Source organism: Diabrotica virgifera, chromosome 7, assembly GCF_917563875.1.
Source record: "Diabrotica virgifera virgifera chromosome 7, PGI_DIABVI_V3a".
Classification (NCBI taxonomy): domain Eukaryota; kingdom Metazoa; phylum Arthropoda; class Insecta; order Coleoptera; family Chrysomelidae; genus Diabrotica; species Diabrotica virgifera.
Window position 1 is genome coordinate 213,819,453 of NC_065449.1, and position 27,529 is coordinate 213,846,981.

Below are 27,529 nucleotides of genomic sequence, written 5' to 3' on the forward strand. Positions count from 1 at the left end.
CACTGTGCCGTAACGGTTGCTTAAACGAAAAAAATGAATAGGACCTAATTTTTAGAGTAAATAGTGGTCTTTAACTTTGTATAAGTTTTGTTTAAAAAAAATGAATAGGTAATGAGAAAATCGTAAAAACATGCTCGCCAAGGTATAGGGGTAGTTTCTGCAGTATATTTTCAAGGATAGGGGTGGTTTCCGCAGGGATGTTGCAATAACCATATATATTTTTGAAAAGCACTATTGATGAAGCATATGCCCATATGGATCAAAAAGCAAAAAACAAAAAAAAATTTTCAACCCCCCATTTTATTTATTTTTTTTGGCTACAGGGGTTGCACTAGAAAATCGCTTTTAGTGTCCATGCATGGGTAATAATAACGTGCACAAAATGATATATGAAGTATATTAATGAAGGGCATTGTGTGTGAAGGATTCCAAGAAAATCACTTTATTTATTAATTCTTCTTTTTTTTGGGTGGTTTCGGGGAAAAAGTGGGGGTGCATTATACAAATTTGTAAATAACACCAGTACATGGGTAATCGCTGAAAGTCTTTTTACTCTAGCATAAACGGTTCAGATGGTATAAAAAGGGGTTTTTTAAAATGTAACACCCTGTAATTAAAAAAAGGGCAATTATCCTTAAGTAAAACCTATACCAAAAAATCAATCATGTATTTGTGAATAATTTTCGCAGAATTTCTTTTTAATTTCCGTTGCAGTTAGGGAAAAATATATTTTTTTAAAAACATCTTTTTTAAAAACTTGTCAACTTTGGGGCGCCACCCTTGCTAAACGGTGGATGATAGAGAGATGCTGTCAGAAATAAATCGTAGAAAATATGGTCCTCTTCATATTTCTATAAAAGAAATTTTTTGCAAAAGGTACAGGAAGGGCTACGTTCCGCAAAAACCACAAATTACCCCCTTTAAAGGGGTGAAAAGGGGGGTTCCGGGGCGAAATTTTTTCAGAAAAAGTTAGTCTTATAATAAGCACCCCTTGATATGTCAGAAAAAAAATAAAACCGGACTTGTGTCTATTTTGCAAGGTTCAACCTCTGTTTCCTACACTATACCTGATTTTTTGTTTTTGTCAGACACAAGTGATATTTTGCTTTTGCTTTTATTGCGTTTCTTATTCGCAGTCGAGCTTTGACTTGAGCTTTTAAATGATCGATGAACACATTCCGCTTCTTCACAAGAATTCATCCATTTTTGCACTTTGGTAATACTTTTGACCATTGGATTTTTACAGTCTCCACAAACGTAATGAGTTTTGCAATCTCCGTACATTTTTAGACCATACTGCATAATTAATTTAGACCAAAACGGGTACTTCGAATTTGGAAATAGCCAAAAATTTTTTAGGAAGATCAATTATGACATTTTCACTGACAACTTTGACTAATCAAAGCCTTGTTCATAGAAAACTTAGGGTATACGTAAGTCTGGACTAAAAAATATAAACGTAAGACAAAGTTTTATGATCATTAACTAACCCGTTGTCCTAGGTGAGCGACGGAAAACGACGCGACGCGATGCAATGCGTTGCGATACGATGCGACCAGTAATTTACGCAATATGTGGCAATTCATTATATTCTTAAATATGGGGAAGTATACGGCAATGTTACTAGAAAATTCCTATTTTAAACACTTATATTATATTTAGAGCGAAATAACTTTCGAGAGTTTCATTATTTATATTCGAAATTAAGAAAAACAATCCACGTTGGTTTAAAGAGTATTGTGGCTTATTACCAAGCACTTTCGATTATATTATTGCACCAGTTAAACCCAGTATTCAACTGTCAATAAGTAATTTTCAAAAACCAATTTCTATTGAGGAGAGGCTTTTACTGACTTTAAGGTAAGTTAATGAGAAAATACTGGTACTATACAGGGTGAGGCAAATAAAGGGCCTATTAGAAATATCTCGAGAACTAAAGGCAACAGAATCATGAAAATTGGAAGAAAGGGGTTTTGAAGGATGATCTATTAAATGAAAATATTTTCATCTCTTTGCAACTTCCGGTTATACCGGAAGTTGCTTATAACTTCGTTTTTTTTAATGGGACACTCTGTATATTTTTACATTTTTGGATTCTCTTCGATGTCTTCTTTCTTAAAATATGAGGTTTTGTAATATTATACAGGGTATTTTAAAAGATAATTACGTTTTTTTATTAATTTCTTAGCAAAATTAACACCCTGTAGAATTGTAGTAGTTTGACATCTAAAAGTCTACTTACGTTCAAATGATTTTTAATGTACTCTACTATTGTTAAGAATCATTAGTATAGCTAAACTTTTAATTTTAGTATACAGGGTTGGTCGAAACTCGGAATGAGTATTTTCTGAGTTTTCTTAAATGGAACACCCTGTATTTTAGTATTGTAATGAAATGATATTTTATCGTACTTTTTTATTTCTTAAGCATTCCCTATACCTAACTGCTTTAATTTGTGCTTAATTGTTAATCGCACAAACAATCTTAACTATGTAGGTAGGTATTTTGATAGCTAAACCATTATTGGTAATTTTAAGGACCAGTCTGGATTAATATGTATTTATTTCTGAAAAATTATTTGGGATTGAGTATTTTCACGGCCAACCTAATAAAATTTTACGTATTTTTTGTTGCAATTAATGTTTAGCTTGAATCAGCAATAACTCACAAATTAAAGCAGTTAGGTATAGGGAATGCTTAAGAAATAAAAAAGAACTATAAAATATCATTTCACTACAATACAAAAATACAGGGTGTTCTATTTAAGAAAACTCAGAAAATACTCATTCCGAGTTGCGACCAACCCTGTATACTAAAATTAAAAATTTAGCTATACTAATGATTCTTAACAATAGTAGAGCATATTAAAAATCATTTGAACGTAAGTAGAGTTTAAGATGTCAAACTACTACAATTCTACAGGGTGTGAATGTTGCTACGAAATTAATAAAAAAAACGTAATTATCTTTTAAAATACCCTGTATAATATTAAAAAAGCTCATATTTTAAGAAAGAAGACATCTAATAGAATCCAAAAATGTAAAAATATACAGGGTGTCCCATTTAAAAAAACAAAGTTATAAGCAACTTCCGGTATAACCGGAAGTTGCAAAGAGATGAAGATATTTTCATTTAATAGATCATCCTTCAAAACCCCTTTATTCCAATTTTCATGATTCTGTTGCCTTTAGTTCTCGAGATATTTCTAATAGGCCAGTTATCTGCCTCACCCGATATAGTTACTATTAGTTTTTAAATAAACTATTGCGTAGCATAATTTGAATTGACAAAAGCAATGGGGTGTCACACTGCGTCGCGCGTCGTGTCTCGTCACGAACAAAACAAGTTCGTACTTCGTCGCGTCTTGTAGTAGACTGATTAATCCGAAAACGTAGGCCACACACAAATACAACCATTACTTAATATTTTCGCGTCGCGTCGCGTCGTGTCGCGTTGTCGCGTTTGTCGTTCACCTAGGACAACGGGTAAGGCCACACGGGCGATAATTTACGGCGCCGTAAGAGCAGTAAACCTGACGAGGCATGTTAATTTTATCAAAAAAATGTATAGAACATTTTTTGCTTAGAATGAATATTTTTATCAATTTTTGCGGTCAAAATACAATAAAAAATTTCCACCCCCGAGATGGGGTGGCAACCACCCCCATGGTAAAATCGCCTTTCGGCATCATATAAATTTTGATCCTTGGACTATCCACTACTTATTCTTAAACTTTCAAGCAAATCGATCCATTCTGTAAAAATTGCGAGGTGAAAAGCTTCGATTCCTGTACTATACAGGGTGTCCCGGAAAATAGTGCGTTCCTTTAAGGTATGGAGAGAATACACAATTTGGAACAAAAAAGTCCTATACCATTTTTTTCTAAAGTTAACCGTTTCCAAAAAAAAGTTAACATTGTTTTCCATATACCTGTATTTTAATGTTTGGAAATTTTAATAAACTGGCAACATCGTACGCACTACGGAATAATAACATAATAAGAACTCGTTTGTGATTGTGATTAACAGTATTTAAAATAATCCAACCTAATAGTAGGTAATACTTATGTATTTACTATTTGTTTCCTAAAATTATTTTCTTTTGAAATGTATTGAAATACCTATTGCATAATTTTAAACGAATTACACATCTTTTAACATAAAAACACATCTTTTAACTGAACTAGTATTATGTATTTAGTAAGGTTTAAATGGGTTGAATGCTGAGTATTGCTGAGGGCTTTAACTGAATTACATAGTTTTAATAGTTTACAGTTGAACTTAAATACACCAGATAATGTCTCAGTAATTTGTTTACTTGTGAACTGAAATAACTAAGTTGTACTTACTTGAAAATAATTATTATACCGAATAGATGTTTCAAGTAACCTTTCACAAACACCATTCATGGGTAATAACATAATAGGTAATTACTCGAAAACATTTTCGGCATTGACACTAAACAGGATTCTTTAAAACTATCTGTTTACTATCTACCTTCTATCTATTTATTTACATGGGACTGTCTATGCTTAAATTTGCATACCGCACATAGTTGTCAGATTTAAATTTGCCTACCAAAATACATTTTAATTTTTTGGTCAAACGGTTGCATTTAGAAAAAAATGTTATAAGAGTTTTTTGTTCTACATGGTGCCTACTACCTATACCTTTAAGGAACGCACTATTTTCCGGGACACCCTGTATACATTTTATATTGGTTTTACTCCTTTGAGTAACTAGGTCCATTTTGGGTTGGAATTTACCAGCTGAACAGACGGGGTCGTGAATTGTAAGTTTTTGAATTCCCTCTTGTTTTCTTCGCTTCAGCATCCATCTGGCTTGCAATTTTTAGAAGCCATGGACATGGAGTTGTTACCAGGAAAATGGTCCAATAAGTATTCAATTAAATAATATCTTTTAGGAATATAATATTTTTCAATATTTTTAATATTTCTATTAGGTTGAAAACTTTAAAACTTTGACTTTGACTGTTCAAAAAAGTCATTTTCGTCACTTTCTTATAGAAAAGCCTTTCACAGTCATCATTGATCAAAAGTCTGTAACATTTTTGTTCAATACCAAACATTCCGGTAAAATCAAGAAATGAAAAAATATAAAGATGGCAACTTGAATTGGCAGGTTATAAATATGACATATTATATCGGCCAGGAAAAGATATCCAAGCAGCGGATGCTTTATTGCGCATCTGCTCTTGCGCTGCTAGCCTGACGGCAGGAGCATCAAAACTCAGGTCACTTCATGCAGCACTTTGTCATCCGTCGTGGACCACACGTCAGGGCCCCCGTAAAGACTACTGGCGCCTGTGTGCAAAAAAGGATTTTGGTGCCCCTTAAGGCATTTTAGATCATGTTTATTTATTTATTTTTATGAAGGTAGGTAGGTATTTTAGGTAGGTGCCTGAGATAAGGCAAAAAACTGAACTTTAGAAGTCATAATAAGTTTTAATGAGTTTTCCCCGAAAAGTGCTTCATTTTTTAGTAATTTCACGTTGAAATATTCGATTTGGAATTTGACGAATAAGAACGTATTTTTCATGAGCTTCAATTTTCAGGATAAGGTCTATATAGACTTCATGAATATACCATTTTTTTCGTTTTTTTATAAGCTACATTTTGACAACAATATTTCTTTCGATAAAATACTTAGTTTTTGAGTTATTTGCGAAAAACCACCCAAAACGTGTTTTTTTTTTTTTTGTTGAAAAATAAACATTTTCATTCGCAAGTAAGACTCGAAAAGTTCTGATTTACTTAGTTACAAAACTCTATTGAACAAAAGTTGCTTAGAATTGGTCAGTTTATCCATTTCCGGACTTATTTTAAACCTATATTTTTTCACTCCCGAGCAGTCATAACTTTCACCCCCAACCCAAAGCAACCAACGGCACAAGTCCAACTTTGAAGGGTAGGGAAGTAGAGACTAAATCCAAATTTTTATGCAATTCGGTGGTAACCCTGAAAATTAAACGGTATCGCCGTATTTCACGTTTATTTACTGAGCTATAGAGGTACAATAGAAAAATAAAAAAATAGCTATTGTAGTAGCGATATTTTAGAAGACTTTTGCTGTTGCAAATTCATTAATTACATCGCTAAAATTTACACCATCAAAAATTTCTTGTTCAATCGCTAATATTGCTAGCCCAGGCAATCTTTCTTGAAGCATTTACCTTGAAGCATACATTATATTACAGATACAGGCACTGTCAAAAGAGTTTTTAGGAAATGCTTACGTTTGGAAAGGTGGAGATTAAATTGTTTTCAAATATATATTGTAAAATTCTTAAGGGGTCAGTATCATTGAATAATGAAAATAACTTTAACGCTTTAATTTCATTAAACAAATAATTGGAGTCTATATCCTTATTATTCTGATCTGTCAGTCGTTCTTTAAGAACAAAACAACGTTAGAACAAAAGATAGCTGTCACTTAATTTAAATAAATGTTTCGTGTGTATTTATACCTAATTCTATTTAATATCTCAACTTTTGTTTTAAAATTAATTTTTTTGCAAATTTTTTTTTCAATTTTTAACCCTGAGTTTTGGCGCCCCTAAAGGATGGCGCCCGTGTGCATTGCACACTTTGCACATATGTTAGCGGGGGCCCTGCCTGCCACACGTATGTTTCATTGATTACAACGAACATTAAATGCTCTAAATGATGTAAATCGACCTAGTTTTCATTTTTGAAAAAAGTCGACAATGACAAAAGTCGACCATAAAGCATTGGTCACTTAAAGTAGATACGTCGAAGGTAAACTTTGGATAAGCTGAAGGCGTTCGAAGGGAAATATGCCAAAGGGCATCATGGTTGTTGATGTTTGCTGAACATCCTTGTTTATTTGATCCTAATTTACAGTTAAGAACATAATTTTATACAGGAATAATAATAAAAAATACATATAGGTATTTCTTTTTTATTATGCAAATTGGTTCACAATTATTGTTTATGTTCCATACTGAATTATTTTTTTATCTTGGACACATAATACCACGTCCTCCATCAATTCGGAAATTATTTCCAGTTACGAAACTAGCATCAGTACTTGCCAAGAAAGTGATACCGGAAGCAACTTCTTCAGCGGTACCTGCACGTCCAAGGGCATGTGTCAGTCTACTTTTTTCCAAGAAGGCTTTGTACTGCTCGTCATTAAGCCCTGATCGTTTGTGCAAAATGGTGTCGATGACTCCCGGATTCACGCTGTTGCATCTTACTTGTTTTGAAGCCAATTCCAAAGCAACGCATCTGGTCAGTTGGTCTACCGCTGATTTGGAAATGCAATAAGCTAGCACACCTACAATATTAAGACAGTTTTAGTGGTCACATTGTTGTACAAACGAATCTACTGTAGAAAAATCATTTAATTCGTATAATATAAAAGTTACAGAAAAATATAACTAAATAATAGTAGGTCTGCATTGCTATGTATGGCAAATACTATTATATGGAACGGAGCCCTAGACGCTCAACATAACGCTGATGAACAAGAAGCCTTTGAACTTTGGCTTTATAGAAGGATCTTGAAAATACCTTGACAACCCACACCACAAACGAAAATGTTCTGAGGAGATTAGGTACAGATAACGAAATGCTAAAAATCATTAAAGTCAGGAAAGTTAGCTACCTGGGACACATAATGAGAAACGTAGAGTACCGCCTTGCGCAATTGATCATCCAGGGGAAGATTGAAGAAAAACGGAGTCCAGATAGACGCCAGATTTCATGGCATGAAAATATCAAAGACCGAACCGGCGTTGGTGCAACATCCTTGTTTAGAGTCGCATTTGAGACAAATGTCTCTTGACAGAGACAAATTGTAATCACTAAGCTCCACTAAAGCAGACAGCACTACAAGAAAAAGATGCAGTATAACCGTTCTTTATCACTTTTTGCTATCGTCCACGTTTCTGACGCGTAAGTGAGGACAGGCTTCATTAGAGTTCTGTATATCAATATTTTTGTTCTCTTTTGACTATATTTGATGTTAAAAGTTTCTTTAATCCATAGTACGCTTCATTTGATATATATATATATATATATATATATATATATATATATATAATCAAATGAAATAGAGAATGTGGAGAAATCCCCTTACGAATAATTCACACATCCACCATTTTGGGTTGGGAAAATTTTTTGAATAGAATTAAAAATCCAAACACTAGTTCTTAGAAATGTGTTTCGCCCTCTTCAACAGGTTGGATGTGTGAATTATTCGTAAGGGGATTTCTCCACATTCTCTATTTCATTTGATTGATATCGTACGAGTGGTCGTTAAACCAATAACTTCTCATCTTTTGTTTTAAATATATATATATATATATATATATATATATATATATATATATATATATATATATACGTCTGTTAATTTCTGCAATTACTGTATTACTCTGGTTGATTTGTCAGCCTAGATATACGAACTCTCTTACTCCTTCGAAAGTATATGTTCCAACTGTTAGATCTTCAGGCTTGGCTACTTGATTATTATTTGTGACCTTCATTTACTAAGTTCTATTAGTGTTAACGTGTAGCACCATTCCTTTTGCTGCTGCTTCCAATGCCGTGAACGATTGAACCAGGTCCGCCTATCTTCTTGCTATGATATCAAGGTCATCTGAATACCCTAGTATTTGTACACTCCTATTAATAATGGTCCCTCTTGTTGTTATTCTAGATTCTCTAATAGCTTTCACTAGGGCAATGTTGAATAGAAGGTAAGATAGGCTATCTCCCTGTCGAAGTCCTGTATGTGTCTGGAAAATTCTTAAGACTCCGTTCTGCACTTCAACCTTAAACTCGACTGTTGAGAGAGTTGCTTTCACCAATTTCAGCAAGTATATTGGAATATTAAATTCTTCCATGGCTTTGTATAGTGCATTTGTGTCTACACTGTCATAGGACATCCAAAATCGACAAACAAATGATGAGTATCAATTCCATACTCATATGTTTTTCCAAAGCTTGTCTTAGAAGGAATATTTGAGGGATAGTAGCCTTTCTTTGCGAAACCCACACTGGTATTATTTGCCTATTATGCTTTCACAATATTTCGACAGTCGATATAAAGAATGGAGGTCAATATTTTAGAGGCCCTTCTAGCAGAGTAATGACTGTGTAATTATCACAAACTGTTTGGTCTCCTTTCTTGTGAAGAGGTTCAATTATACCCAAGTTCCAGCCATCTGGTAGATTTACCTGCTTCCAAATCAGTTCTACTAGCCTACATATACTACAGATCAGATTTTTGAAGATATTCTTCTTTAGCGGCGAATCGATTGAGGGTAAAATTTGATTGATCCGCGCGCATGCGCACACCGACAGTATGGTATTAGTTGTTATACGGGCTCTGATTGGGTGTTGAAATTTTGAAATGATCTGTCAATAATTGTTCAATATGGAGGTTATCGGTAAACAAAAATATTGTATAATATTAGTTTTTATTGATGTGTGGAAATGTGAGAAATAAAATCAAATTTATAATTATAGTGACTTTTTAAATAGTTTTGAAAAGCCGCAGGTACGTAATTCTAAATGTTTCAGTTGGAAATACAGTGGAACCTGTTTAATTCGAAGTTCCATAATTCGAAATCTTCTTTAATTCGAATTTTTATTCTGGTCCTATATAAGTAATGGTAAAAAGTCGTGAATAATTCGAATTATATTTTGGATAATTCGAACTTTTCTACTATCTTTTCTGAATATCTTAGAATCTTTTGTCATTACTGAGAAGCTAAATTCTAAAAATTTCGGATCTCTTTGGAAAAAAATAAAGTCGGTCTTTTTTATAGCTTGCAAATATTTTAATTATTAGTATTTTTGGCCGAATTTTGTTGGCCCATTTTTTCAGGTTGACAAAACTCGGGTAAGAATAGGAACAAAAACATCTCCAAGCGATAAAAATGATCAACTACTGTTTTTTTTTGCTGATCAATTACTGATATTTATCATTTTCAGGTGTTTTTGTAGGTAATCGTTGTTTTTGTAGATTTACTTTTTAATTCGAATTTTTGGATAATTCGAATTTATTTAACGGTCCCCTGAGATTCGAATTATCCAAGTTTCACTGTACCTAATAGTTTCAATACCTATCTATTTGGAAAATGTAAACAAAATAATGTAGTTACCTATTAGTAGGCAATGCTTTAATTTACATAATCTGATTACGAACAAACTTTCTACAAATCTTCATCTCATATATCGTTGTCTTACTCTATATTTTGTTGTATTTTATTTCGACAAAAATCAAACTAATAATTTTATTAAATTTCTTATAAATTTATGGTGTAAACGTTTAGTTTGTGTCAGTGGCGGCTTTTGAGGGTAGGCAGGATAGGCCGGGCCTACCCAATAATTTTAACAGCTTTAAAATTGAAAAACATATTTCAAAAATTATGTTAATGCATGTAAATAACTGTTAAATGTACTAAATCACTCAATACATTAGCTTCCGTTAAAACAACTATGTTATATATTATCACAGAAAGCATTGAATCGTATCCAGGCATTTTAAATACTCATTAATAGGCCCGTTCGGAGCCGGCCGACCCCGCTCACATAAGATCTCCGTACAAAAAGCGTTTGAAGTTAAGTCGCTTGCCGGACAACGATTTAGATTGTCGTGTTATGCTTGCTGTTTAGGCACCAGACGATCGGGCCTTCGCCGACCATCGTTGCCACTTGTAACGTAATTATCGAATTGTAATATAAATTTTCTTTTAAAATATGATAAAAAAATCTGTAACTGTAACATAATCGTAACATATTTTTTACATAATTGTAACATATTTTTAAACAAACGGAATTTATTTCTGGAATTGGGCGATAATAAAATATTCACACAGAATATGGCGCTAAATTTCCACAAAAAGCTTTGGACTCATTGATGGATACATATGAACTACTTTTTAATAAATCCTTATTAAATACTGAACTGGAAATGATTTTTTCTGCTATTCGTCGTGAAAATTTTCACGATAAGAGTTTGTTAGAACTAATTAAAAGTATGTTTGACAACGAAACCAATGAAATTCTTCCTGAAAGCTACAAGTTATTTTGTTACAATACCTGCAACAAGCGCTTCAGTTGAAAGAACCTTCTCCACTTTACAGCGAATATAAAGTCATCTCTTCTCGGTGTCTCTTCGAAATACAATGACGCAAAATCGCCTTTTATCACTGTGTACTGGTTATAGAAAGAGAGATTATAGAAAGAGAGAGACAACACGGGTAAACAAGAGCAATATAAGCAACAGAGAGAAAAAGAAAAGAACAGAAAAAGAGCGGCTGTGCGCGCGTGAGAACGGTCTGGAAAGACATGCCACGCGCGTAAGCCGAGAGTGGGTTTAGTTGGTAGGCATTATAACACGGATTCATCCACAAACCATACATACTGGATTCATCCGCGGGCACGGGGAACTGCGTTCGGTCGGATGTACTCCGTTTACTCTGAATCCAACACACGTCAGGTACGATTCATCTGGTACGGTCTTTAGAAGATTCCCACTCTCACACAAAAAAAAATATGTATTACACACACTGGCGGCTATTTTTTGGGGGGGTCATGGTTCTTGAGGGTGATTACTTTTCTCTGATGCAAGGTCACTTTTAGTCTTACTACCAATAGGATAAGTGGGTTTTCAAATATTTGGGGGGGGGGGTCATCACCCCGTGACTCCTCCCTCTGGATCCGCCACTGATTACACATAGCTATAATATGTAATTTACTGGCTTGGCCTACCCAAAATTTTACCCCACCAGCCGCCACTGGTTTGTGTATATTCCCACATGAAGTATACGAGAGTTTGGTGCAGTTTGAAAGGGCGTCAACTTTCGTACGGCGCGGGAGACGTGAAGTGGGTTCAAGCCCCAAGCAAGTTATTATTTTTTTTATAGATTTTATGATTGTAAGTATATTATTATATAATTTTTGAAGATATTCTTTTTTTTTTGAAAGTGGTAGATAAGAAAGTTAGTCTGATTTTTAAATAAAATAAGTACAAATAACCTTTTAAGTATATTTACTTCGTTTAAATTACCTATTATATAATAGAAGAATATCTTCTTACGTGCGTACAAAGTACACACACATTCTTTTTTTGCGCCATGTTTTAAAAGTTCAGAAAGTAAGTATGCCATCGGTCCAGGAGCTTTGTTTTCTTGTAATTTTTGTATTGCTAATCTACCAAATTGAAAAAAAAAAGAGCGGAAACGGCCCTGGTAAGGATACAGAAAACACGAAAAATAGTAGATTCAATTATGGTAGGGGAGCAAAGTATGCTAAATGTGCAGTCACTCGAGCGCTTTGGGGACCTATTGGGTTGTGAAGAGTAGGTCCTAAAACCAAAAAAAGTTAAGTAAAGTTTTCCATTTTAGTGGGCGCTTGCCATTTTTTAATTTATTTTTCCATTTTCAACAATCGTTTTTTCCGACTATAACGCCATCTATCCATATTTCGAAAAAATGTTTCGAATAAAAGTTACTTATTTTTACGTAAGGAATCCAAATCTGCAATAAAAAATGAGGGCTCCTATTTAAGATTTTCAAGTAACCCCCCACCCCACATCCGCGAGGGGTCGTGTTTGGTGCCATTCGATAGATTTTAAAAAAATATTGAATAAGTATATTTTACAGTTTTTCGATCTGATGTTCCTTTCGCGAAATATCGTGGGATTCGTATTTAAAATATTAAATTTATCCTCCACTCCTCTCCGTGGGAAGTCGTGTTAGGTATCATTTGACAGATTTTTAAAAAATATTGAGCACATATTTTTTAGTTTTTCGATCTGTCATTCATTTCGCGAAATATTCGCTTTTTTCTTGTGAAACTTTGGGACTCACCCATTTCTTTACGCCCGGCTCAAATCGTCAGATTTTTTAAATATACACTCTTTTGCATGTACTAAACTTACCTTATCTTAATCTGACAATTTCGAATTTTTTTAAGGATAGATTTTTTATTTCGGACCCCCCTTAACGAACTCCCCTGTGTTAAGAGCCAATATATGGTAGAGGTACATCTGCAGGGTACCAGGTTTATCCCCATATGATAATCTGACGCGCTCGAGTAACTGCAAAAATCCCCGCTTGGGCTCCCCTACCATTATATTTCAGTTTGGATAAACAAACATTAAATAAGAAAATCTATCAAACTAATAACATTTAAATTGCACTTAACCATCAACACAAAACAGTTCGTTACCTACTGTTTATACTGCTCAATGTTCATACAGTCGGAAAAACGAAAGAATACCCATGAACGAACATATAAAACACGCTGTATTTTCCTGCCACTGTGTCACACAAAAAATTGGCCAGCACAAGTACGTGTAATAATTATTGTTACATGTACTTGCACTGGACAATTTTCTTTGTGACACGGTGACAGGAAAATACAGGGTGTTTTATATGTTCGTTCATGGGTGTTCTTTCATTTTTCCGACTGTACTTACTACCATTACGTGCTTTTTCAAATTTATAAATCGATTAAATTTAATTTATACTTTCAAGTTTATAATTAGTAAAATAAAACGAACATTAACAACTCATTATCAAGGAACTTAAATTTTTACGCAAAAACAGTAAAGGAAACAAAAACAGGATACAAAATGACTTTGTAACAATAACTGGGAAAGAAAGACAGAACCGACATTAGAAGTTTTCACACAATATTATTATTCAAAGCCATTTTAATGTTTAAAATATAAAAAAGGTAAATTTTAATCAGGATGGAAAATCCGGGATGCAAAAAAATTGTACAGCAGCAAATGCTTTGAAATAGAAGAAAAGCAATCTCTATCAAATGAACAGCTTCTTTAAAAATAAAAAACACAAAAGATGGACATGGGAAAGTCCTGATGGAAAAACAAGGAACGAAATCGACTATTTCTTTACAGACAAAAAAGAATTATTTAAAGACTTAAAACCAGTTCATTACAAGCAGTGATAATAGGTTAGTAAGAGCTTAAATGACGATATCGACCAAAAACGAAAGACTCAAAATGATAAATAAGAAAAAGCCGAAGAAATGGACAAAACCAACTAATATTCAGGAGTTCGAAAAATATATTGATAGTTCATTGAAAGATACAACAACAACAGACATCAACATATTGAATAAACAAATAGTCAACACAATGCAACAGGCTCAAACTAAATAGTGTCCATCAAACAAAAAAGATGAAAAACTAAGTCAACCTACGAAAACCCTTATTAGAACTAAGGCGACAGATAAAAGGAGATAACAGTACGAGCACAGAAGCGCTAAATCAAATAAATAATACGATCACATAAAGGCAATAAGAACACTAAGAACACTAAGACATAAGAAACTACAATATAGAAAGAAACAAAACAAGCAATAGAGCAAAAAAGAACATAAAAGTTTTGAGGAGGAGCGTACAAAGATAGACTCATGATTTAAGAAGGCTAAATAAAAACTGGATGAGAGCGGCGCAATATAGACGAGGTTGGAAACAGAAGGAAGAGGAATATGTTCAGCAGTGGACTTGTGAGGCTGGATGATGATGATAACTGGACCATATAGGCTAACTGCAAGTAGTGTACTTGAAAAATAAGAAAATATTCTAGTCAATGAACAAGGTAAAGAGGAAAGGTGGAAGGAATATAGTGAGTAACTGTTTTATTTCAACTGGGCCAAGCATTCAGCTGGGGAGAAAAGCTAAAAATAGTTAACTAATTGTAAAACATTGAGCCTAAATCCACAGTTCATTAAGAAAGTAATAACTTTGTATAAAGTAATAACTTAAAATTGAAAAGAATTGTCTACTAACTGAAACCTACTAAAAGTAAAACCAAAATATTCGTTGAATATATTAAAACCAAATAGAAAAATTGTAGTCTTACCTGGAAAAGCCCTCAAACCAGTAACGCTGCTAATATTTACAATTGCTCCTTGAGTTTTGATCAGATGAGGTGTACAAACTCTAATCATTTCAAACATAGCTCTAACGTTAATATTCATCACTTTATCAAACATTTCCAAAGTTGTATTTTCGATGGATCCATTCTGCAAAATACCTGCTGCATTTACTAGTACGTCTATTTTTCCAAAATGCTTTACGGTCTGGTTAACAACGTGCTCAATCTGTTTGGAATCAGTCAAATCACATTCGATTACCAGTGGCGTCGAAAATTTGGAAATCTCAGCTACGACTTCCTCGATGGTATCTCCAGGTATGTTCTTGTGGGCAATGGCGACATTGGCTCCCAATCTTCCGAAACGTTTGGCTGTAGCTCCACCCAAGCCAGAGCTGCCACCACTGACTAGGACAACTTTTCCTTTAAAAGAAATAGACATTTTTAAAATAAAAATTTCAAATTATATTAGTAAATAAAAACTGAAAATCTTAATAGTCTTGTAATAACTAAGATGCTCTTATAGAAAAACTAAGGGTTTATATACGATTATAAGGTTTTTATTTGTATATCTTCAAGTGGGTACTAAATCCCTAACATGATTTTTAAGTGAAATCTTAAAGAACACTTTACTTTTACACAATTATCCACTTATGATTATTTATTTCAATATTTCTGCAACAAACAAATTAGTAGTGCTTACAAAAATAACTTATCCTACATTGGCGATCACCATTATGAAGGCTTCTCGATCTTCTCCAACATGAAATAATTGTCTTCCATTTGATATCTGAGTCCATTCACGAATGTTTTTTAACCAAGAAACTTGTTTTCTTCCCACATTTCTACGGCTCTGTATTTTGCTTTTAAGGATTAGTTGTAGTATTCTATATCGGATTCCCCTCACTATATGTCCCAGATAAATCATTTTCCGATTTTTAACAGTCCTTAACAGTTCTAGATCTTTGATCCTGCTTAATACTTCCTCATTAGATAAAGGCAGTTTTTGTTTATATTCGATTCAGAGTTGGACCACCATCCATATAGCTATTTCAGCATCCTCATGCCTCCTCAGTGAAGCTATGCAGTCACAACTCTGAAAGGAACATAAACAATCTGCCCATTTAAGGGAAACCATCGCGATACAATGATTCCACCTTTTGAGACGCAATCTAGCGACATCTCTCGTATTACGAGGAAAACAACGAAAAGCCCTAGATACAAAGTTTACTATTTTTTAAACAATTAGAATAATTGAAATGAAAATATAATAAACAATATTTTAAATCTAAGACTTTTCGTTAATAAACTGCTTTCTGGCTGAATCCCGTATCTCCGGATTTTACAATATATAATCACAGAGACGACGAAAATAGGAGAAAGCACATAGAGGACACTTAGGCCACGCATTTACCTTCTCTTCGTCTAGGAAAAGGACCGAAAGACAGTTTCTAAATACTCAAAACAGTAAAAATGAAAAAGATAAAGGCAGTTTTTGTTTATATTCGATTTAGAGTTGGACCACCATCTCCATATAGCTATTTCAGCATCCTCATGCCTCCTCAATGAAGCTATGCAGTCACAACTCTGAAAGGAACATAAACAATCTGCCCATTTAAGGGAAACCATCGCGATACAATGATTCCACCTTTTGAGACACAATCTAGCGACATATCTCGTATTACGAGGAAAACAACGAAAAGCCCTAGAAACTTCCTCATTAGTTTTTCTTGCTACTTAAAGTATCTTCAGTATCCGTCTATGAATCTACATTTCCAATTCTTTAATTCTGTTCATGCTTGATACATTTAGTGTCCACACTTCTGCACCATACAAAAGTACAGACCAAACCTAGTACTTAAACATTCTTTGTCTAAATCCAAACAGATGAATATTGCATAGAAATGTCTTCTTGTAATAGAATATTAAGCGCAAAAAGTGCCTCCCTTGTTCCCATAGCATTTCTAAAAGCAAATTGAGTATCTTCTTCGCATTTGTCTCTAATTCTGTTGTGAAGTATTCTTAGGAAAATCTTAAGAGCGTGGCTTATTAGGCTAATTTATCGATATTCTGAGCATTTTCTAGTATATAGATATATAGGTATAGGTGTAAAGGTATATAGGTATTTTTTTAGGTATTGCGATAAAATGGGCTTAAGCTAGTCTGTGGAAAGCACACCAGTGTTATACAGGGTGTAACAAAAATACAGCTCATAAATTAAACCACATATTCTTGGACCAAAAGTAGTTCGAATGAACCTAACTTACCTTAGTACAAATATGCACACAAAAAAAGTTACAGGCTTTGAAGTTAGAAAATAAAAATCGATTTTTTCGAATATATCGAAAACTATTAGATATTTTTTGTTGAAAATGGACATGTGGCATTCTTATGGCAAGAACATCTTAAAGAAAAATTATAGTGAAAGTTGTGCACCCCATAAAAATTTTATGGGGGTTTTGTTCCCTTAAACCCCCCCAGACTTTTGTGTCCGTTTCAAATAAATTATTATTCTGGTGCCATTAGTTAAATTAAATATTTTTAAAACTTTTTTGCCTCTTAGTATTATTTCGATAAGGCAGTTTTTATCGAGTTGTGGCTTCTTTTTTAATATGTTTACATAAAAATTTTATGAGGGTTTTGTTCCTTTAAACCCCCAAATGTTTGTGTACGTTCCAATTAAACTATTACTGCGGTACCATTAGTTAAACACAGTGTTTTTAAAACTTTTTTGCCTCTTTGTATTTTTTTGATAAAGCATCTTTTATCGAGATGTGGCTTCTTTTTTAATATGGTTCAAAATATACCTAAAAATGTAAATCATAAATAAATTTTCATATTATTACCAAGTCTCCATTTACTCCACCATATACAAATATGTGGTGGATTTGACAAATATTCAAATATCTCGATAAAACTGACTTTTGGAAAAAGTACTAAGAGACAAAAAAGTTTTTAAAAACTTGTGTTTAACTAATGGCGCTACAATAATAATTAAATTGAAACGTACACAAAAGTTTGGGGGGGTTTAAAGGAACCAAACCCCCATAAAATTTTTATGGGGTGTTCAAATTTCATTATAATTTTTTCTTAAAATACTACCACCATAACAATACCACATGTCCATTTTTAATAAAAAATCTCTAATAGTTTTCGATATATTGGAAAAAATCGATTTTCATTTTGTAACTTCAAAGGGCTGTAACTTTTTTTCCGTGCACATTTGTACTAAGGTAAGTTATGTTCAATCGAACTATTTTAGGTCCCAGAATACGCGATTAAATTTATGACCTGTATTTTTGTTACCCCCTGTATATTGCATTAAAAAGTTTTACTACTACTTTTGTGTTATCTTCATCTATTAGCTTCAGCAACTCAGTTGGTGTATCATCTGGACCACAAGCTTTCCAAATTTTAGCATTTTTTATAGCCTGTTTTATCTGATTTCATAATTTCTGGGCCGTCACTAAAATTTTGGTAGAATTCAGTAATTTATTTCTGTCATCTTCAAACAACCCTATAAGGCTGCCAGTCTCTTATTATTTCGTTCTCATTTACAATAATTTTGGTGTTATTGTCAACTATTTAGTGCAGAGGGGACTCATTTTTTAAATATGTTGCTTATTTCTTTTACTTTTTTGTGCACATTAAATAAGTCGTGCCTAGATATCATAACAGAAATAAGGACCAGGATAGAAATAGCAAGAAACAAGTTTGTAAAAATGAAAACAAGTCTCTGCAACAAAGAACTTAGATTAGAACTGAGAGTAAGAGCTCTGAGATGCTACGTGTTTTCGATACTGCAATATTGACTTGAAAACTGGAGATTTACTTCTTCTTCTTTATGTGCCGTCTTCTACCGAAGGTTGGCGACCATCAAATGATAGGTTTCTCTGTTTTGTGCCGCATGTATTATGTTCGCAGCTTCTGGTATTTGAAACCATTCTCTCAAGTTTCTCAGCCTGGATTTCTTCTTTCTGCCCAAACCTCTTCTACCTTCAATCTTGCCTTCCACGATAAGCTGTAGCAGACTGTACTTATCATTACGGAACACATGGCCCAGGTATGACGCTTTCCTCCTTTTAACAGTTGTTAACAATTCCACCTCTTTACCCATTCGTCTCAATACCTCTGTGTTGGTCACTCTGTCTGTCCAAGGTATTCTCAGTATGCGTCGATACAGCCACATTTCTAGAGCCGCTAACTTCTTTATAGTTGCTGCTGTTAACATCCACCCTTCTACTCCGTAAAGTAGCGTAGAGAGTACATAGCATTTTTGGCGCGCCATCGGAGGTTAACGCTTAGGTTGCGGTTGCTTAAGAGCTTTGGAGCTTTCTCATTTTTATGAATTTGGATCTTGCTATTTCAATTCGGATCCTAATCTCTACGTCTGGGTCCCACTTATCATTTACTGTATATCCCAGATATTTAAATCGGTGTACTCTTTCAATACGTTCGGCTTCAATATTCAGGTCGATATGTTGAATGTTCTTTTTACTAATCACCATAAATTTAGTGTTCTTTCTATTGATCTTCAGTCCAAATTGGTTGCCAGTTGTATTTACTCTATTTAGCATCATCTGTAAATCTTCGATGTTATCGGCCAGTATAACAGTATCATCTGCATATCGAAAATTGCTTATTGGTACGCCATTAATCTTTATGCCCTCATTGTACTCTTCCAGTGCCTCTAGAAATATTTGTTCCGTGTACAGGTTGAAAAGCAGTGGCGAAAGAATACAGCCCTGTCTAACCCCTCTAGAAATGTTTTCACTCACCATATGTCCATTCTTTATGTGGGCTGTTTGATTCCAATATAGATTTTTTATAATCTGGATGTCCTTAGTGTCAAGTCCTGAAAGATGTAATAGTTCTATGAGTTTGTCATGTTTGATAGTATCAAATGCTTTCTCATAGTCGATAAAACAGGCGTAAACATCCTTCTGTTGATCCAGGCATTTTTTAATCAAGATTTACTGGACATTTACTGGACATAACATAAATAAGCTACAGTCATTGGAAATGTGATGTTGCAGGCATAGGCGCCCATACCCATGGGCAGGAGCCGTGGCCCCACTAGCTTTTTGGGTGCTTTAAACTATATAATATTGTCATCAAAAGTATACAAAATGTAATGTGCAACATCTTCACGTCTGGCTCTCCCCTAAAATTTTTTATATGGGCGCCCATGGTTGCAGGTGCAGGAGGAGGCTTAGAATAGTATGGACACACAAATACGAAATAACAAACACAATAAAAATAAGAAAATTACAATATCTGGGACACGTAATGAGGGGACAGCAATATGAAATGCTAAGATTGATAGGTAATACAGGGAAGGATAAAAGGAGGAAGTAGTATAGGAAGAGGGAGAGTGTCATGGTCGAAGAATTTAAGGAACTGGTTAAAATGCAGTTCTATAGAACTCTTAAGAGCAGCGGTGGGTAGAGTAAAGATAGTGATGATGATATCCAACCTGCGATTGGAAGAAGGCACTTAAAGAAGAAGAAGCTATCACATCTTCTATTTCATCGAACCTTTCTTTCGTCCATTTTTCTTTGGCTAATTTGATGTTCCTTTTAATTCTCCTCTGTAGATGTCTATACAGTGGAACCCCGATAAGTCGGCCCCCGATAACCCGAAAGTCTGGCTAACCCGGACCGATTTTCATCAGACAAACCAAACATTTTTTCACTTTGACTGAGTTTTTTACCAAGAAATAAACAATACTGTATACAACTGTACGTAATTTAGATGTACTGTGATATGTATTTCATGTTTTTGCAATTATAATGTGTATTTGTTTATTATTTGTATGTATTTTACTAATTTTTACCATATTCTTCGGCTAACCCGGATTTTCGATAACCCGGATCGGCCGCGGTCCCGATTAATCCGAGTTATTGAGGTTCCACTGTATTATGTTTCATTCGATTTTATAAGTCGACGTTGTTTCATCAATTTCAAAATGTCTGTCATTCGATTAACCCATTTAGCGCCAACGGTTCGAAAACGCACCATTTTTTTGTAGAATTTTTTTTTGACAATTCGTTAATTTTTTTAAATCTTTGTATTTTTAAGCAACTAGAAGATATAAGTTTAACTAAATTTAATTTTGTTTAATTTCCAAACTCATGTTTTCATCACAAAAATATTTTCTAAATATCCGACATTTTCAATCCTTCGACACAACTTTATTTTTTCTGTAGTAATTTTATTGGCATAATACTTTTGTGGTCAAATAAATTAAAACATTATTTTTTTAACCTGTTTGTACATCAATTGTTATAAAAATTATAAAAAAAAATTTTCTGAGTCATCAAATCTCGCGTTTGAAAATAATGGTTCGATAACGAACCGTTGGCGGAAGTCGACTTATAATCCTGTCTGATCAGGAATTTCAAGGTGACGCACAGGCAGTAATTTGTTGGGATATTTTTATGTGTAAAATGTGTAAAAGCACGTATCCACTATGCTTGCGCTTTGAGCTCCTGCAACTGCTCCACATAGTGGATACGTTTGCCGCTCCCGGACTGTGCAATTGTGCGCACTCTGCCTCGGCGTTCCAATAGGTGGCGGTTTATATGTAGAGGATCGCATGCCGTATCCATGGGACCAGTTGCAGGGAGCGCGGAGCGCAACCTTTCACTATGTTTGTAAACATAGTGAATGATTGGCGCTCCTGGACCGTGCAACAGTGCGCGATCTGCCTCGGCGTTCCAATTGGTGTTGGTTTATATGTAGAGGAGCGCATACCGTATCGATTGGAGCAGCTGCAGGGAGCGCGGAGCGCAAGATGTTTGTGAACATAGTGGCGCTCCCGGATCGTGCAACAGTGCGCGCTCCGTTTTGGTAGTCCAGGCCCATTTACACTCTAAATGTTTTGAGACTTTTCACAAAAAATAAAATTGTGTATTTCAATTTTTATAGCTCAATTCCGCCAAAGGTTCGAAAACGAACCATTTTGTTGTTGTGACACCTGCCATTATCAAAGTGTAAAACAATTTTTTTACGATTGTTTAAATTTATTTTACTCTAGTTAATCAAATATATTACATATTATTGCAGTATTTCTTTGCTTGGCGGTTAATGGGTTAATATTCTTGATTAAGTTATACCTATATACTCATTGTTAGGATAGTAGAAGGATAGATAGTAAGTAGTACATATAAAAATATAAACTGCGTCTATCAATAAAAAATTTTAATGAAATTTTAATGAAAATTCCACACCTGTAATTTTGAACCAATCAAAATATTTTATCGGAAATTTTTTGCTCGTGGGGTACCCAACAGCGAATTATAGTGAAAATGTTTTGACGTTTACAATAACAGAACATTTTTGACAGACTGGTTTTTATTTGTTTACATAATTTAAAATAAAACGCCAAAAAATAATTTTCTATCACTTGTAGTTACTCAAAACTTATGTAAAATTGAAGAATATACTATTTTCTATCTTGAAATGGTATTCCCATGCAACTACAATGAGTAGAAATTACGAATTTGAAAGCCTAAATAATTGCTGACAAAGCTATGTCGCGCTATTAATCTGTTCATGCAGCTTTGGATTTTCAAATGCAAATTTGGTGTGGAATTTTCTTACCGAATACCACGCGAAGTCAAATTAATATCCGGAAATTTTTTTTTGATCATGAATATTTTTAGAAAATTTGAAAATTTTCAAAATATTCATGATCTCAAAAAAATTTCCGGAAATAATTTGACCTCTAGTGGTATTACTAGTGAAAATATTAATTATAGTAAATGTCAGTTCGAACTAAACGTTCATTAGTAAATTAAAGTAATAGGTCTGGATCCCGCGTATGAAAAAAAAGTTGATTAATAGCAAGCTGAAAATTTGTTAATAGCTTAAGGGTGTCTAGTCGGACAAACTTTGATATATGGGAACACTGGAACAGGGGAAGATTTAATTGTGAAACAGGTTAACAATTTGGAACGGTCAGACCACGAAAACGTCACATGTATTTTGTCCGACAGAACTTCCAATTGATTTGTTACCCTTTTATTAAACTCTCATACAAAAATCAGACTGCTATTTATCACCTGTCATAATTCCTGTCATTTGACATATTCTACGTGTTCCACTCATTATAATTCCCATTTGGTGATAAATGGCAGCCTGATTTTTTCATGAGAGTTTAATGAAAGGGTAACAAATCAATTGGAAGTTCTGTCGGACAAAATACATGTGACGTTTTCGTGGTCTGACCGCTCCAAATTTTTAACCTGTTCCACAATTAAAACTTCCCCTGTTCCAGTGTTCCTATATATCAAAGTTTGTCCGACTAGACACCCTTAAGCTATTAACAAATTTTCATCTTGCTATTATTCAACTTTTTTTTTCATACGCGGGATCCAGACCTATAAGTTAAATTGTTCAAAATAAGGACAAATTTTAGTAAAAATTATTTTTGCGTAATGTTACTACTTTTGCCTTTTATTAAAAACAAATATACGGTATCATCAAAGACACACAATTCCAGTTATTGATAACCTCAATAACCAAGGGACCTATATTAAAAAAAAAACTAAATATGCCCGACAATATCATCGATTGTAATGATTGCAGTAACAGGTTTTCAATTAGCAACATTTTGTTTATCATAATGGATAAATAATTGCTAATCCGTGTACTTGTTTATTTGTCAATAAAATTATCTATCACGACTAATCCCGATTTAAATAATCTTTTGTGAAATTTATTAAATAATATTTGCTTTAAATTGAATCCCACAAGAGCAAATTATTTATAAGAATGTAATAAAAAAATTTTCTACGGCCGTGCTAAAAGAGCCACTTTCACGCACGCATTTTGTTTCCGAAAGTTGCACTTTCCCGCACGGCGTGCGTGAAAGTAAATTTTCTCGCACAGCGTGCGGGAAAGTAAAATAACTTGTAATGTGGCATTGTAATATATTATAATACATGCAATAAACTAATATTTAGATATTATTTACTAATTTATTTCAAATTTATCTTGTGTTCATGTTTTAATGAAATTAGCGCGATAATTCTATGAAATAAAATTATTTTGACATAATATTTAAAAGTCAGATCAGTAGACAATTACAATGGTTTTGAATCGTCGTCATGGAAACCAATATCGTCGTCGTGGTAATCCATTATATTGAAAGTTTGGTTTTGGCAACCTTGTCAAAGAATTAATTTGTGTATTTTCACTTCTAAATAAAAATTGATACAACTCTATTTTTTGTGGCTTTTTTCCAAACGTACGGCCCTAGAAAAAATATTATTCCTAACTCATGCGGAAAGTGTCTTCCCCGCACTCGACTGCTTGCCCGAACTCCGCTATCGCGTCGTTCGGGTCAACGGCAGTCTCGTGCGTGAAAGTATCACTTTCCGCACTAGTTAGGAAAATAACTATATAAGTAAATAAAGTTGTTTCTCGTGGTAAATAATATGTCGAAGTCGCTTAGATGAGCTCGTATATTTTGTTACCACCTTGTACCACGGAGTTTCATGTTAGAAGATATATAGAAAATAATATATTACAAAGTCTAATAAGAGACTCATTAATATTCATTTCAGCGGGATGCTGTAGATCAAGGTGTGAAATTACATACAAAAGGGATCATTTCATAAAACAGATGGCTGTAGGTCTATTTTTTTATTTTATGTATTTTAAAAAAAACTGTCTTTCTAATTTTTTCAAATTTTTCCGTAAAGTGCACCTTCAGAAATTCAAAAAACTGTTTTTTAGGGGGTTTTAATAATTTTTTCCATTTTATAAACTTCCAAATAGATCAGATCAAGGTTTTTTATAAGTGATTCCTTTAGGACGATCAAAATGGGGGAAACATGTTCAAACCCTCAAAAAACCTTTAACGTGTTCATCCCATTTTCCCCAACGAGTATCCTAAAGGACTCAGTTACATCAAATTATATATACCTAAACTATAAAAGCACCTCAAGCTGATTTATTTTAAAGTCTATAAAATGGAGAAAATCTACAAAGCTACCTAAAAACCAGTTTTTAGAATTTTTGAAGGTGGCGTACCTTATGGTAGGTATATAAATCTGAAAAAAATGTAAATATAGTTTTTGATAAAATACACCAATTAAAAAAATTACCTACAGCCATCTGCAAAAGAGTTATACGCTTTTTCTTAGGTAATATACACTCAATCTACGTGTTTCGAACAAGAAAACTTCTACTTTAGAATAACTTCTTTATCTTGTTCTACTCCTTAATTTGCCAGGTTTCGAAGTAAAAACCAATCAAATTAGGTTAGCTGCAACTAATTAATGGAAACTCAGTCAAATTTCATTATGTTACAAATTTTTCAACGTTTTATTACTTTTTCTCTGACACTGACAATTTTTTTTTATTTAGCTAATGCCTCGACAACTAATGGCCATTGGCATGGTAGGTACGGTGAATGTTTGCAGTTAGGTATCTACCTAGTGTTATGTGTAGTGTGTGTGTTGAGTAAGTGTCTTGTTACTTTGCAAAGTCGACGTCATTTTCTTTGCAAAGAGACGCTAATTATATCCGAACGTCTGCGATCGGATTTAATTTATAATAAACGAAAAATTTCTGACCCTGGTGAGATTCGAACTCACGACCATTCGGACCTTTCGTTCGATCCAAAGGTAGGCGCTCTTACCACTGAGCCACAGAGGGGGTTACACTGACAATTATCACTTTTTATATAAATAGCTTAATAGGAGAGACTTAATACTAACTTTCTTTTACAAACCATAGATAGTGACTGAAAAACTACCTACGATTTCGTCACTAACTAATTTTCTTATTTTATTGATAGTCCAGAATAATAGCTCAATCATACTAAAACACTACGGGTGTATAAAAAATAGACATGATTTGTAAAAGCTTCAACTATGCGTGTGAATTTTTAGATTTGGTTCCAGATTCAATGCCGTTACACGATGCTCTGAAGGGGGTAAGGTTAAACCTGAAATACGTATAAGCACATAGTAGATGCCCTATTCCGTAATCAAATCTGAATCATCTTTATTTTTTATTTTATTTGTATTCACTTTTGTGCGTATGAAAGGAACTATTAGTCTAAGAACTAGTGAACCCTCCGACTAACGGTCGTCCTGTACGGCTAGAAATTTGTCTAGTGATAATTCATAGTACACCAAGGCTAAAAACCATGACCTGGCAGGCATCAGCCGTGCACGTGTATCTACCAGGTGAATCGAAAAGTGCATAGTTTAGGGGTAAAATAAACTTTCTCCTGTAAGGTTTAAATTTAAGTATGTGTTTGAATAAGTCATTTAGAAGAAATGTGTACAATGACAGGCGATTCTGAAGAGCATAAGACCTTGTCAGGCGAGGGGAAAGATTAGGGGTTTTTCCTAAAATTATTTTTTTTTGCATCGAACAATTTTTTTTAGGGTTTTTGAATCATTCCAAACAGAAAAGGTCTTCAGTAATTTTTCTCTTAAGTTATTAGTTTTTGTTATATAAGCGATTGAAAATTTTGAAAATTGCGAAATCGGCCATTTCTAACCCTAAATCGGACATTTATCTAAAAATGTCAAACTTGCCAAGGTAGGTAGATATTCTTTAAACATTTATTGATGAAATCCCAAAGAGTTTTTTGCAATACAATATCGGAAACCCCCTTTTTTTTAATTGCTACTCAAACGGGCGCGACACTGTAGTATAAGTGAGGACATTTGAGTTGGCATAAATTCATTATCTCGAGAATGGGCAAATTTCAAGAGAAATCCTCAGACAGGTCGATTTTTATTTTTAAATTAGGACTTTTTGGCATATATATATATAATACTAGTGACGCCATCCATCTAAGCGTGATGACGTAATCGATGATTTTTTTAAATGAGAGTAGGGGTTGTGTGATAGCTCATTTGAAAGGTTTTTTGATTCTCTATTCACTAATATAAACATTAACATAATTATTTATACAGGGTGTAGAAAAAAAATTTTTTTATTAAATTAACTTTGATTAAATTTGACAAATAGAAGAAAATTTTTTTTTTGTACACCCTGTATAAATAATTATGTTAATGTTTATATTACTGAATAGAGAATTAAATATCCTTTCAAATGAGCTATCACACAATTCCTACTCTTATTAAAAAAAATCATCGATTACGTCATCACGCCCAGATGGATGACGTCACTAGTATTATATATATGCCAAAAAGTCCTAATTCAAAAATAAAAATCGACCTGTCATAGCATTTCTCTTTGCCCATTCTCGAGATAATGAATTTATGCAAACTCAAACGTCCTCACTTATACTACAGTGTCGCGCCCGCTTAATTAGCAATTAAAAAAACAAAGGGGTTTTCGATATTTTATTGCAAAAAACTCTTCGGGATTTCATCAATCAATGTTTAAAGAATATCTACGTACCTTGGCAACATTGAAATTTTTAGATAAATATCCGATTTAGGGTTAAAATGGCCGATTTCGCAATTTTCAAAATTTTTAATCGCTGATTTAACAAAAACTATTAAGTTAACGAGAAAAATCACTAAAGACCTTTTCTCTTTGGAATGATTCAAGAAACCTAAAAAAAGTTGTTCGATGCAAAAAAAATAATTTTAGGAAAAACCCCTAATCTTTCCCCTCGCCTGGCAAG

General features: G+C 33.7%; 2 protein-coding genes across 2 annotated transcripts in view; both read right to left on the bottom strand.

The window, feature by feature from the left end:
- Positions 1–1,400, bottom strand: part of LOC114331210 (probable DNA double-strand break repair Rad50 ATPase) — a 36,735-nt gene extending 35,335 nt beyond the window's left edge. The window contains exon 1 of the mRNA XM_050655585.1: positions 1,068–1,400. Within this exon, the coding sequence (XP_050511542.1) occupies positions 1,068–1,302 (235 nt within the window). The 5' untranslated portion in view covers positions 1,303–1,400. The remainder of the gene's footprint in view (positions 1–1,067) is intronic.
- A 5,527-nt stretch (positions 1,401–6,927) lies between these two features.
- LOC114331209 (3-oxoacyl-[acyl-carrier-protein] reductase FabG) lies at positions 6,928–15,425 on the bottom strand. The gene is made up of 2 exons (XM_028280703.2): positions 14,893–15,425; positions 6,928–7,319 (listed from the first exon to the last, which is right to left on the bottom strand). Exons 1-2 carry the CDS (start codon positions 15,344–15,346, stop codon positions 6,997–6,999), a joined length of 777 nt encoding a protein of 258 aa, XP_028136504.1. The 5' UTR covers positions 15,347–15,425; the 3' UTR covers positions 6,928–6,996.
- Between the last annotated feature and the right edge of the window lie 12,104 nt (positions 15,426–27,529).